Source organism: Silurus aristotelis, assembly GCF_946808225.1.
Source record: "Silurus aristotelis genome assembly, chromosome: 29".
NCBI classification, from domain to species: Eukaryota; Metazoa; Chordata; class Actinopteri; order Siluriformes; family Siluridae; genus Silurus; species Silurus aristotelis.
The window spans coordinates 8,631,809-8,645,572 of record NC_139602.1 but is presented as its reverse complement, the minus strand read 5'-3'; the positions used below and the strand labels follow the sequence as shown (position 1 = coordinate 8,645,572).

Sequence of the window (13,764 nt, the reverse complement as noted above, 5' to 3'; positions counted from 1 at the left end):
TGTTATATGTAAATGTTACATACATAAATAGCTGCTACATACAATCCTTTACTTACCAAACTTACTTTTTTTGTTAAGAGAAAAAAAAATGTCTATATGGTGAAAAACTATTCAACATGAACAGAAAACTATTCAACACAAAATTGTGTTTTTTGTTAAAATGGAAACAAACTAATAGACAGATAGATAGATAGATAGATAGATAGATAGATAGATAGATAGATAGATAGATAGATAGATAGATAGATAGATAGATAGATAGATAGATAGATAGATAGATAGATAGATAGATAGAACTTTATTGTCATTGCATTGTTCAGGTACACAGCAACGAAATTAAGTTTGGCATCTACCAGAAGTGCAAAATGTAGCAATCTTGCAGATAGTGCAGATAAATATGTACCATATTTACAGCCTGTGATATATATGTTAGCATATGTACAGTGAATAAATATAAAGGCTATAACAGTGCAGAAATGTGTGGACATCATTAAGAAATCATTAATAGCATCATTAATAGCAGTGTAATTACTTCTATATTGCGACTGATATGCGTAACCCACACATTATCGCTTGCTGACTCAGATTAATTAGCTTGACTGGTGTCCTAGCCTCCTTTTTACTATATTGACTTTTTTTTTTTTTTGGGTGTGTGAGTGTGTAGTGTGGGAGAGGTAACAGTCCATAAACTCCTACATCCCACATTCTTTGTGAGTGTTACATAACAGTTAACATTCCAATTCCAATTAACTGCCAAGATCCAAAAAACTTTATAAACTTCCATACTTTTACATATTTGATACACAAAAAAGGCACCACCACACATTTCTAATGAAACATACACTCAAAAACAATAGAGTTATGTACTGTCAATTCCTTAAATTGGTTTTTGAATGCATGCAAAAAAAAAAACGATTGAATCAGTAGTGAAGTGGCTAATTCATATCTGATCTATGAACATTTTATTCATTATTTCTTCCTATTTTCTGTTATTATAACCACCATTCTTCTGGGATGATTTCCACTAAATTTTGTGTTTGTGGTGATTTGTGCTCAAATTTTTGCCATCTGACAGATTCCCTTACTTAAAGCAATCGTTTTTGTACGACCAAGCAGTTTAATGTTAAGGGCCTTTCTCAAGGGCCCACCAGTTTCAGTGCTGGGATTTAAACTCATGACATTGTGAACAAAAATACAATGTTTTAACCACTGTGCCATCACTTCCCTTTTCCCATCAGCAGCATGTTCATTGTTGCATTTCAAATGGAATGCGACTCTTTATGATTAGCATAAACTCCAAGCAGCGCCCTGAGAGAGAATCCCAGCTTTCACAAAGCTATAACTCTGTAGCATAACACATTCAGTAAAGCGTCCACCGCCTCACAAAACCACTGTGCAAAAACCTCATGGTAATATTCTGTATGTTTTACAGGCTTGACTTCTTTTTCCCCTAAGAGACACAATTTCTGATTAATTCTGAATAAACTTTTATGTATGGAGACACATTTTCTATTAAAAAAACAAAGAAAGAATTCGATCCACTTAATTCTATCCACGTCTTGATAGCAGCACATCACCCACTGCACGACGCTGACCTTCTGACCTGTGAGCTAATCAACAGTCAAGCGTTTTTACTGACGAAAGCTGAAAAGATGCTTTTGTAAGTCAGATCCAGTGTTTTATGGCACAATTGTGCCATTGTACCGTGTTGTGCATGCAGTGGGCTGATCCGAGTGAACGCTGAAGTTCAGTGAGGTTTGGAATAAACAGATTCAAATAAACACGGTAGTGAATCTGTGTATAGCGAACGAACAGTGCATCATGGGATGGAACGCAGAACCAACCAGAGAGGGTTTCCTTGTATTCTTTTTAAGAAATATATGAACAAATAAACAAGCAAAAAGAACAAGAAAAACTGGCAAACAAAAAACCTAAATAAGACAAAAAAAAAAACAAGCTGAATAAATAAATAAATGGATAATTAAAGAAATAAATCATTTGACAAAAAAACTAATTCATATTTTGTTTTTATTAATCAATTAACTAATACATGAATCAATTATTATTATTCTGTATTATTTTGTTGTTATTATTTATTCTATTTATTTATTCTCTTTGACCACCAATTTTTATTTTTATTTTTATTTTATGTTTCTTTAAGAGCAAAATGTTCAGTGTTAAATATATTAAAAATAATATATATTTTAATACTTATATATAAAAAACACAAATAAAACATTATGTAAGCCAAAACCACACAAGTGAAACAAGCTAAAAAATAATATATAAAACCCATATATATATATATATATATATATATATATATATATATATATATATATATATATATATATATATATATATATATATAATGTAAAGAACTGTAAATATTTCTACCCTATATACAAAAGGTTGTGGAAACTGAACATAAGATAAGAAAGTTCTTTTTAAATATCCCATTCCATATTTAGTCTCCATTACCTAAGAAACTCCACTCTTCTGGAAAGGTGTTCCACTAGATTTTGAGGAGGTTTGTGCTCATTTAGCACGAGATCTTCCACTCCAACCCATGCAAGCCATATCTTTCTCCTTGGCCTTCCTTTTTTTCCTCCTGCCTGCCGGCTCCATCCTCAGCATTCTTCTACCGATGGGCTCACCACCTGCAGGAGGGACCGTAAGGGACCGGTGCTGAGAGGATTGGGCAGCAGTCGAAGGCGGGGGCCTTGACTGCCCGATCTCTGGACACGGAGAAGTGTCTGGGAAATCTGCTTAGACTGCTGCCCCCGCGACCCGAATTATGGATAAGCGGGAGAAAGATGAGAAAAACTATGTATAGAGAAAATATCAGTCAGTTGGAAAGTAGTTTTTTACATCACCTTTTCTAACACCAAAACAAATAAAGCTGACCAAGAGCTTGACTGCGAAACAAACACGTTGCTTGAGTTTCCACAAGAGTGCGTGTGCATAGTTTGCGTGTTCGTGGATGTATGTGTGTGTGCACATTGTAGTAATTACAAAAGACATCTTCTACACCTACTAAACTACAGGCTATGACAAAGGAATGTAGAAAACAATGTGCAAGGTTAAAATGAAAAATATGTAAATGTAAACCTACTGAGTTTGTTTAAAAGGAGAATGCTGAGTAAAACCTTCCACGTCCGAGAAAGCGGGAAAAGAAAATCTACATATTTATATACAAAAATTGTTTAGTGTTCAATATAAATCTGTAAAATACATGTACAAAGTCCTACAGAGGTACATTTGGTAGATGTCCATGTTGTTATTCACATTGTAAAGGGGTGTTTAAGGTGGTACCAAAAAATTCCAGGACTAGTTTTGTAGCACGCCAACAGATGGCAGCACTAGACTACACGCACAGTCACAGGGAGCACCAACCTTCATAAGTCAGTGTGCCAAAAGACATCATCCTATAAACATCAAGAGCTGTGCAACTGGTGCTATTCCAACCATGTGCATTACCACATCTACTATTTCATAATGAAAAGATAGTAAGAGCAAACGTGAACTTTTGCGTGAAACTGGGCGAATCTGCCACAGAGACGTTTGACATGATTCGCCAAGTTTACGGCGATGCTGCAACCAATCTTTGAAGGTGTTTTGAGTGTCATGCGTGCTTCAAGATCCGAAGAACATCACTGGTAGACGACGAGAGATCAGGAAGACCTTCAACAAGCTTAACCGCTGAAAATGTCGAAACCATTCGGCAACTTGTGCATGACGATCATCGGAAAACAATCCACAACACTGCTGCTGTTGTCGGTGTTCATACGGAACAGTCCAGAGATCTTCACGTGTGATTTGAACATGTGCCGTGTTGCTGCCAAGTTCGTCCCCAGGTTGCTGACCCAGGAGCAGAAAGAACAGCGCGTCAAAAACTGGCAAGAGCCGTGGATGACCTGTCCTGCATGTCGAGGATCATTACCGGTGCCGAAAATTTGGTGGTACAACAGTCTTCACAACGGAAGAGCCCATTATGTCCATGATTGACAAAGGCGAGGCATGTCCACAGCTTGACCAAGTGCACGCTCAACAACTCTTGACATTTGTGCAATTGTGCAATTAAAATTAATTCCCAGGGGCCAGACTGTCAGTAGTGAGTTTTACTGACAGGTTTTAAAGCAAGTATTTTAAGGCATTTCAACATTTGGTGAAAGCGACTGGATTTATAGTGGTTTGATACCACCTCGTATGTGTGTGTGTGCAAAGTATCTATATTTTATTACATAAAAGAAACAAGTGTCTGAACACTTTTTCTCCTTCCCTTTCTTTTTCTATTTCCAGGACCTATGAGCATACCTCTTCGGCAGCCGAGGGACGTTAAGGTGGATGAGGAAGAAGAGAATGAGGGTCAGGGAAACACCCCGAAAGGTGGAGACACACCACAGAAAGAAGGCACCATTCTTGAATTCACTGAAACGGCTTCTTCGGGGAAAGACAGTGAGTTTCAGGAGGATGCAGGAAAGACAAGAAGTGACCCAGGTAAAGGTGAAGGAAAATAATATAATGGAATTGTGAAAATAAGAGAATTAATGAAATAGTTTTTGAAGTGCCCCCTGGTGGTCACAGACGATATGTATGACAAAGATAATTTTTCAGAATCAGCTGAATAAACATCAAATTATACATTATATAAATATGAAATATACTCATACTACTATATATAAAATACACTACTAAATACTACTATATGTAAAACATTTATACTACTGAACTGGGTCTGATTTTCAATGCATCTCTGACATCAACACTAACATGCAATTACTGCACCCCAGGCCTCCTCATCTCACCTAAGCACAAATCTAAACAAGCCCACCTCAAAATCTAGAAGGTAGATTTTTATAATAAGAGCAAATCAGGACTAAATAAGAATAGGATGTTCAAAAAGCACATTTGAATCTTATATCCTTATAGTGTAGATAAGATTCTCAAAGGCATTGGACTTCGAATTAGGAGGATGTGGGTTTAAGTCCCAACCATACCAGACTGCCTCTCTTGGGCCCTTGAGCATTACCCTTAACACCCATGGGTGCTTAGTTGTGGGAACAAAACTGCTAAGTCAATAGAAATTAAGCCATTAGGCCCTTGCCACACAATGCACCTCATTGCATGGGAGGAATAAAAAACAAAACTCTCTTTAGTGTTTTTTATGCAAAGTCAGACCTCAGATCTACCTTGATTAATACTGCTCTAAACTCTAAGAGCAAAAGCATGTTTTGAAAATAGAGTTTGTGTTATAAATATGTTATCTTACATATTTTACCAATCTGTCTTCTCCCAGATATGCCATCCTTTGGAAGCCAAAAACAGTAAGTACTCTGATTATGTCTCCATTTCATTTAAACCGTTATCTAGTTTACTATCTGGTCATTTCAAACTCACACTTGAGCAATGAATGCTTCCATGGCCATGTTTTTTTAATCGTATATGATATCTATTATATTGATTATGTCGATTACCTTCAACTGGCTAATTAATCATTAATCACTATAAAGCCTTTCCTCCAACGTAAATGGTCTTGTCAACTGAGCCTGAATATTGATCTAAATTTTCACAAATTAAAACATAAAATATAAAAGATTTAAGATCAGAGTCAGGTGTATGATTAGCCAATTATACCATGGAATTGATTACCAATTCATATATAGGTTTATATATATATATATATATATATATATATATATATATATATATATATATATATATATATATATATATATATATATATATATATATATATACACACACACACACACACACACACACACACACACACACACACACATTGTACTCTACAATGAAGTGTTCAGTGCTCTTCAGTTTCCGAACATTTCGCAGGTCCGGATTTCTTTTTAATGAAAAGGACACAGTGTTAAACTGGTGCTGTGGTTCCTGTGGGTTTTTCTCTCCTTTCTTGTCCTGTCCTGGGATCCATGACTAAAACGAGCTCCTCTTCATTTCCGTCTGCCCGGCTGTTTTTTGCTGAGTACATGTTTCCACAATCGAGAAGTCAATACAGTACCACAGCCTAGAGCTATCAATAGCATTTTCCACAGAATGATGTGGGAGTCAGCATTTTCTGCGAGCGCAGTGCTGTCAGGAGGTCGAGCCCTGGTCTGCCTCTGTTATACAAAGCACAAAAATAGAGAGGGTGTATACAGTGCAGAAATGTCCAATAATGCGTATAAAATTGCCCTATCCTGGTATTCATGGGGGAATTGCTTGGGATTTTATTGTATATTGTTAAAAACTATATTAATTACAGCATTTTATTATATCTTATATGTAAACAGTGATTAAATGATGACGGATTGACAATGATGACAAGGATAATTTGTCACATTTTCTTTTTTTTAACCCCAAGCCAAACAATGTAAACTCGGCCTGTTTTTCGTATGCTCAGCATTGAATTTATTTGTGATGTCACACTTTAGTAGCTCATATAAAGCAGATATCATGACATCAAGTATTTCTTTCTATCCTTTGTCCCCCCCTATAGCCCTGCTCACCAGCAGCTAAAGATATACTGTGGTCACATTACTCAACAGTGTTTTGAATAAACTTGAACCAGACTTGATAAAATAATTCATACACTATATTGACAAAAGTATTGGGACACCTGAGTTTTCCAGCCATATGTATTTCTTTTTCCAATCTGTTTGTATAGGGTGTCTTTGGAAGCAGTAGTATTGACTTTTCCCTTCACTTGAAGTACGAGACCCAAACCTGTTCCAGCATGACAATGCCCCCGTGCACAAAGCCAGCTCCGTGAACATATTTTTTACATGAGACATTAAAGGCCTGCTATAAAGGTCTAAACTCGAACCTTTTGAACAACTTCGGGATGAATGTGAACCCTGACTGCAGCCCAGGCCTCCTCACCTCACCTACATCAGATCCTGACTTTACTGTTCTTATCAAGTCAAGTCAAGTCAAGTTTATTTGTATAGCGCTTTTCACAACAGACATTGTCTCAAAGCAGCTTTACAGAAATCAACGGTTAAGGTGACTGGTGTGTATTTATCCCTGATGAGCAGCTGTTGTGACTGTGGCAAGAAAAAACTCCCTTAGATGTTATGAGGAAGAAACCTTGAGAGGAACCAGACTCAAAAGGGGAACCCATCCTCATTTGGGTGACATCAAGAATTTGTATCTGAATAGGCACAAACCTCCACAAAAAAAGTAGTGGAACATCTTCCCAGAAGAGTGCAGGTTATTATAAGAGCAAATTGGGAATAAATGTGGAATGGGATGTTCAAAAAGCACATATGTATCTTATGGTCAGGTGTCTGCAAACTTTTGTGCATATACCATAGCTCCATTGCATCCTGGACTTTTAAATTCTGATCCATTATTGGTACGAGAGAAAAAGAAACTCCTTTGGAGGAGCAAATTACACTGTAACCGCACTAGCAAAAACAAAGTTTTCAGCATGGCACACACAAATGAACCTCACTACACCAGAGCATCACCATATTTCTGTATAAACATAGTGGCTGTGTTTCAGGGTAGATTCCACACCTCCAGCCCAGGCCACATGACTCCAAGTGATACGTTTTCACTGGCCTGTATTGCTTTGGAATTGAAGGAAACAACAGAATCAGAACTCAGCACAATATGGCAGGGTAACTTGAAGCGTGTTTTTGCGAAATGCTGACAAGCGAAAGGCGGAGGAGATGCAGGCAAACCTTAGACATGCAATGTTCTGCCACTCCTGAGATCATGTTCGGTGGTTGGGTTAACAGGAGACAAAAGCATATTCGTCAGCAGCTCTGTCTCTGTTACTGTGTGTATATGCTTCTGTGTGTAAAGAGGAAGAGAAAGAAAGAGGAAGGCCCCCGAGTGCACACAGCGTTCTTATTAGCATTCCATAGAACAACACCTGTTCTTCCCTCTGTGGCAAATTGGAGACTTTTGGGATTAGCTGTTACACACCGCTTTTGTGATGCTTTTGTATTCTGTGCAGCGATTCATATTCGGTGTAAAATCCCCACCTGCTTGCCTTTATTCTAGTTGCTTTTATCCAGCGACATAAAATTTGCCATTTTTTAATAAATAAAAAAAATAGCAGATTTCACAATGTGTTCCTGTGACTGGCTGTGGACAGACCCGGGAGGAGATGAATGTCAGGATGTTTGTGAATGAACTGAAAATCTTTTTTTATGGGGTAAAAATGCATGCTCACTGAGAGCACTGTGGACTCCAACATGATCAGTTCTCATTATTGTGTAAACCATGCAAACACCTATTAGCCTTTAAGCAGTCCATGATTCGACCCATCGAGCACATTCGATTCTTTTTATAATACTTTTATGATACTTACATAAGATGAAAAAAAAAAAGACCAAAAACATTTTCATTCAACAATAAAACACATAAATATACAGCGGCTGCCAAAAGTTTGCAACAAACTCAGAAATTTAATGCTGTGAAAATGTATTTTGACCAAACCAAACAGGGTACTGGTGGAAATTGGGCTACTGTTGGCCAAAGGAGGAGAAGGAGAGGAGAAAGACGTCAACAGAGACAGCAGGAAAAGGAGAAGTGTAGGAGAGTGGAGGTTTGGGTTGGTACTTTAAATGTTGGTACAAGTGGGTTGTGAGATGGAGAAAAAGGAAATATTCTGGAGTGAGTTAGATGAAGTGGTATTGCAGGTATACCTAGGAATGAAAGAGGTAGAGGAATGTGGTGAAAGCCAAGGAAAAGGCATATGAGGAGCTGTATGAGAGGTTGGACACTAAGGAAGGAGAAAAGGATTTGTACCGATTGGCCAGGCAGAGGGAATGAGTTGGAAGGATGTGCTGAAAGTTAGAGCAATAAAGGATGGAGATGGAAATGTGTAGACTAGTGAGGAGAGTGTGTTGAGAAGATGGAGGGAGTATTTTGAGCAGCTGATGAATGAGGAAAATGAGAGAGAGAGAAGGTTGGATGATGTGGAGATGGTGAAGCAGGAAGTGGATAGGATTAGTAAGAAGGAAGTGAGAGCAGCGATTAAAAGGATGAAGAGTGGAAAGTCGGTTGGACCAGATGACAGAAGAAGCATGGAGATGTTTAGGAGAGATGGCAGTGGAGTTTTGAACAAGATTGTTTAACAGGATTTTAGAAGGTGAGAAGATGCCTGAGGAATAGAGAAGCAGTGTGCTGGTACCGATCTTTAAGAATAAGGGAGATGTGCAGACCTGCAGTAACTACAGGGGAATTAAGTTGATCAGGTGGAGGTACCCGCTGGAGAGAAGGGGAATGAAAGTCAGTAGGAGAAAGACAGAGTACGTGTGTGAATGAGAGGGGAACAGTGGAGTGGTGCGGTTGCAGGGAGAAGAGGTGGAGAAGGTGGAGGAGTTCAGGTACCTGGAGTCAACAGTGCAAAGTAATGGAGAGTGTGTTAGAGAAGTAAAGAAAAGAGTGCAGGCAGGGTGGAGTGGGTGGAGAAGAGTGATAGCAGGAGTGATTTGTGATGGAAGAGTATCTGTGAGAGTGAAAGGGAAAGTTTATAGGACTGTGGTGAGACCTGAGATGTTGTATGGTTTAGAGACAGTGGCATTGAGTAAAAGACAGGAGGTGGAGCTGGAGGTAGCAGAGCTGAAGATGTTGAGGTTTTCGTTAGGAGTGACGACGATGGACAGGATTAGAAACGAGTTTATTAGAGGGACAGCGCATGTAGGATGTTTTGGAGACAAGGTGAGGAGGGTGAGATTGAGATGGTTTGGACATGTGCAGAGGAGGGACATGGAGTATATCGGTAAGAGAATGCTGTGGATGCTGGCAACCCCTAATGGGATAAGCCGAAAGAAGAAGAAGAAGACTGGGCAGGCTGTTCCATGATAGATAACACTCTAGACCACTGTTAACACTTACAGCCCTCGGACTTATGCTTCGTGGTCCAGACGGATTTGCATGGTGTTGAAGTATGGAATGGTCACCATGCTGGGTTTTTTCACCTGGAATAAATCTCCAACCTTTCCTGCTCCAAAACAACCCCAAACCAATATGAACCTTCATGTTTGTCTGTAGGAGTGAGACAGTCTCCTAACATTTTTTCCTGTTCTCTTTCTTATATAAGTTCTTCTGTAGAACCAGAAATGTCAAAGTTGGACTCATCTGTCCACAGAACTTTCTTTCCATCATTCACTGTGCAAATATAAAAAAACAAAAAACATTGACATTTAAAAAAAGTTGACATTTAACAAACAAAATCATGTACAAGCGATAATATGCTTTAGATATGTATTTGACATTTATAGAAGTAGTTTAAGTGCCAAGCCGCATATAACGTGAACGCTGTACACTTCCTATTCCTGCCAGCAGAGGTCGCCATCTGCAGCGGTTTAGTGCGATCTTACACAAAAAGCAAGCAACAGCTCCACTTCTTAAAAGTAAAACTAATAAAAATGTTTTTAAATAGATGAGTTTAAGTCGTGGTCTTTTATTTTCTATGTACCTCACACTTAAAACAAAGTAAAATAAACAATCTAATATAAATAAATCAGTATTTAAACAGATTTTTTTACTTGTTCATTGTGAAGTCTTGCAATCCTCCTTAATTCTGTGTACTTTTGTTTCACAATTGCATTACCAAGCTTTTTCCCTAGTTTATATTCTCTAGATTTTACTTGGCCCTTAGTATTTTGTAGTGATGATGGTCATGATGAAGCTTCATGAAACACAGTGTATTCAAAAATAATTAAAATATTAATTTCTTTGGTGTCCAATAGAGGGCGCAAGTGGTCCCAGTAAAAAATATTTAGCGACGTTGCCCATGTACTGTAAAACTGCTTTAAGGTGATAGTTCTGTGTGTGTGTTCTTTTACGTTTACAGCATTATAACGTATTCAGAGTTATCTAATTCAAGCAGTTAAGTGTTAAGGGCCTTGCTCAAGGGCCCAGCAGTGAAAGCCTAGTGGTGGTGAGATTTGAATTCATGACCTTCTGATCAGAAGCCCAAACATGTTAATCGCTGAGCTAATTAGTATACTATTATTATACTAGAAGTATAATTCATTTAATTAAAATCTGAAAAAACAGTTGATGCAAAATAAACAAGTCCTTGAAAGTGGATTTTTTTTGTATTGTAGTCTAGACATTAACTTAAACTAATATGTGGTTAGAAATATTGATTTACATGCTACTAAAGCTAGTAATCATAACCCAACTAGCTAAATTCCCTAACAGTGCAATTCCCAAACCAGACAATGGTGCAGCTGCTCTGAATTCTCTCAGTGTCACCCTGAGCAGCTTTTTTTTGATAATTTTTCATGATTTAACAAAAATGCTTCTTTTTGGTTCTGAAATGTTTCAGGGATGCAGAGAATCCAGCTCTGGCTGCAAAACAGGTAAAGACCGAAGAGGCCACAGTCAGCGCGTTAGCGTCTCCTGGAGGTAGGAGTCTCTGTATTTGTCTTTCTGGCTTGAAAAATTCATTTGCCCTGCTTTTTTGTTTCTTTCTTGCTTGTTGAATTTAGTGCAGCACATCAAAATGCACACGAAGCTCCATACTTAAAGCAATGAAATTCATTCATCTTGTCTTAAACCACAGTGCTGTCGTATCTGTTCGGTCTAAAGATATTGATTCATTTTCTAAAAGAGCAGCTTGTGAGGCAAATTGCAGGTTTCAATAGTAATACTGAAACCCCCCCCACCCCCCCACCCTTCAAAAGTCAAGTCAAGTCAAGTTTATTTGTATAGCGCTTTTCACAACAGACATTGTCTCAAAGCAGCTTTACAGAAAACAACAGTGAAGGTGAATGGTTTGGTTTGTCCCTGATGAGCAGCCGTGGCGACAGTGGCAAGGAAAAACTCCCTTAGATGATATGAGGAAGAAACCTTGAGAGGAACCAGACTCAAAGTGGAACCCATCCTCATATGGGTGACATCAAGAGTTTGAACATAAATCTTTCAACAATACAGACCACTGGAGAGAGAGAACTAACATGAGTACTGGAGTATAAGATTATAAACCAGATAAACCAGGCAGAAATAAACCAGATTTGAATGGCACAAATGAGCCAATCATGCCCAGCTTGGCCACCTGACGATTTGTGCTTCTTGGTTTCTTGGGGAGACTTTCCTTTTGGGATTAGTTTCCCCAGGCAAGTGTCACCACATTAATTATGTTCTCCTCGCTTTTTTTCCCTCAATGCAAATGAACCAGCATGCCATTATTTGTTGCGTAGTGACAGGTATGTACGCTGAATCTGCACATGATTGGAATATACAAAAGTTTCCCAGCAAAGTGAATGAACGTAATTTGTGAAACATAAATAAACGACAAAAAGTGGGTAGAGATTTTACAGTGTTATACAACACGATTGATTGTTCCCACATTTTGTTATGTTTGTAGGTGTGAATTTGGACATTACATGGTTTACAGAACATTTCATGGTAGTGTATGATATATAAGTAATAAAAAAATCCCTGCTATATAAATAAACCCCTCCATATATATATATATATATATATATATATATATATATATATATATATATATATATATATATATATATATATATATATATATATATATATACTGTAGATGTTTTTTCACTTCCAGGTATTTTTATAGACAAGATTGACCCTTTGATTGAACGGTCAATTCCCTGTGACTATCGTTGCACTTCCTCTCTCTTTTTCTCAGGTGATCTTTTGTGAAGTTAAAGAAGAAAGTATCTGCTGCTCCGTTAGCTCCCTCAGGCCATGTGCAATGTGTGTATGTGACAACATTGCATTCGATGGCTTGTGAATCTTTGCTCGTTGCCCTCGGCAAATTTCGAAATCGCTCCAGGCTACAAGTCAGTTGCTGTCCGTAGGGGTCGGAGCCTGAGTTAAAAACGCACACTGACTGTTTCTTATTTATTAAATGTTGTGGACGGACCTTTTATTTAGAATTCATTTAGCTGTGGATTGCAGATTCTTGAAGCTCGAGTGTAGGTTGATAATTTAAGGGTTCAAAATGAAATAAAATAATAATAATAATAATAATAATAATAATAATAATAATAATAATGAACAAGACTTATGAAGTTGGTTAGGATCCATCGATGCGAAAAAACAGAATAGAATCCGTGACAGCATTTCTAATGGTTTCCACTACAATACCATTACAAACAATACGCTGTTATGCATTGAAACCATAATCAAATGCTTTTCTTTAAAACCATTGTAAGATCTGCATGCTCAATGATGGTTCCTATTGGTGTCCTTAAGATGCCATGTGATTTGCAAACTGCCCTGGTCCTTAGTGACATCCACTAGATATAACATTCCATAAATAGAAGGCAACAAATTGCCAGCAGAGGCCCACAGGGTTACATCAGTACAGAGCCCATTAAATACAATTCCTATTATAATAAAACTATTACAAATATATATTTTTAGCAGGAATGTGGAGAAAGGCATTGTTTTACATTTCAAAGCTCTATATCCAAAGAATGCTGAAAACACTATTCAGCCATGAAAAACCTAAGCAACCAAAACAAGTGACCAGAGTTTAACCATGTTCTAGGCAATAGGGACAAGCAAAGCTCAAAACACAACTAGGAGATTGGCAAGACTTTGCAGTTGTGAGCTTACATACTTTAAAAAGTGATAAACCAAACAAATTAGGGTCAGAGATTATGCTAGTACTCAGGACTTTGGCTGAAGATGAATGAACAATTTTTAAATAATTTTTGATCAGCTTCAATAGACATGAACAGAAAAATCACATCTTAAATTCTGGGACTTACATGCAGTCAGTGTATAATTCATTCG

General features: G+C 37.7%; 1 protein-coding gene across 4 annotated transcripts in view; it reads left to right on the top strand.

Annotated features, from left to right (window-relative positions):
* arhgef10la (Rho guanine nucleotide exchange factor (GEF) 10-like a) overlaps window positions 1-13,764 on the top strand; it is a 183,645-nt gene that overhangs the window by 3,800 nt on the left and 166,081 nt on the right. For 3 of the 4 annotated variants that reach the window (XR_014532458.1, XM_083535258.1, XM_083535256.1), the window contains exons 2-4: window positions 4,303-4,500; window positions 5,300-5,327; window positions 11,315-11,394. Coding sequence is in view for 3 of the 4 variants with exons in the window: in XM_083535258.1 (XP_083391384.1) it covers window positions 4,308-4,500; window positions 5,300-5,327; window positions 11,315-11,394 (301 nt within the window). In the remaining variant the exon portion in view is untranslated. The remainder of the gene's footprint in view (window positions 1-4,302; window positions 4,501-5,299; window positions 5,328-11,314; window positions 11,395-13,764) is intronic. The other variant, XM_083535257.1, reaches the window with a different exon arrangement.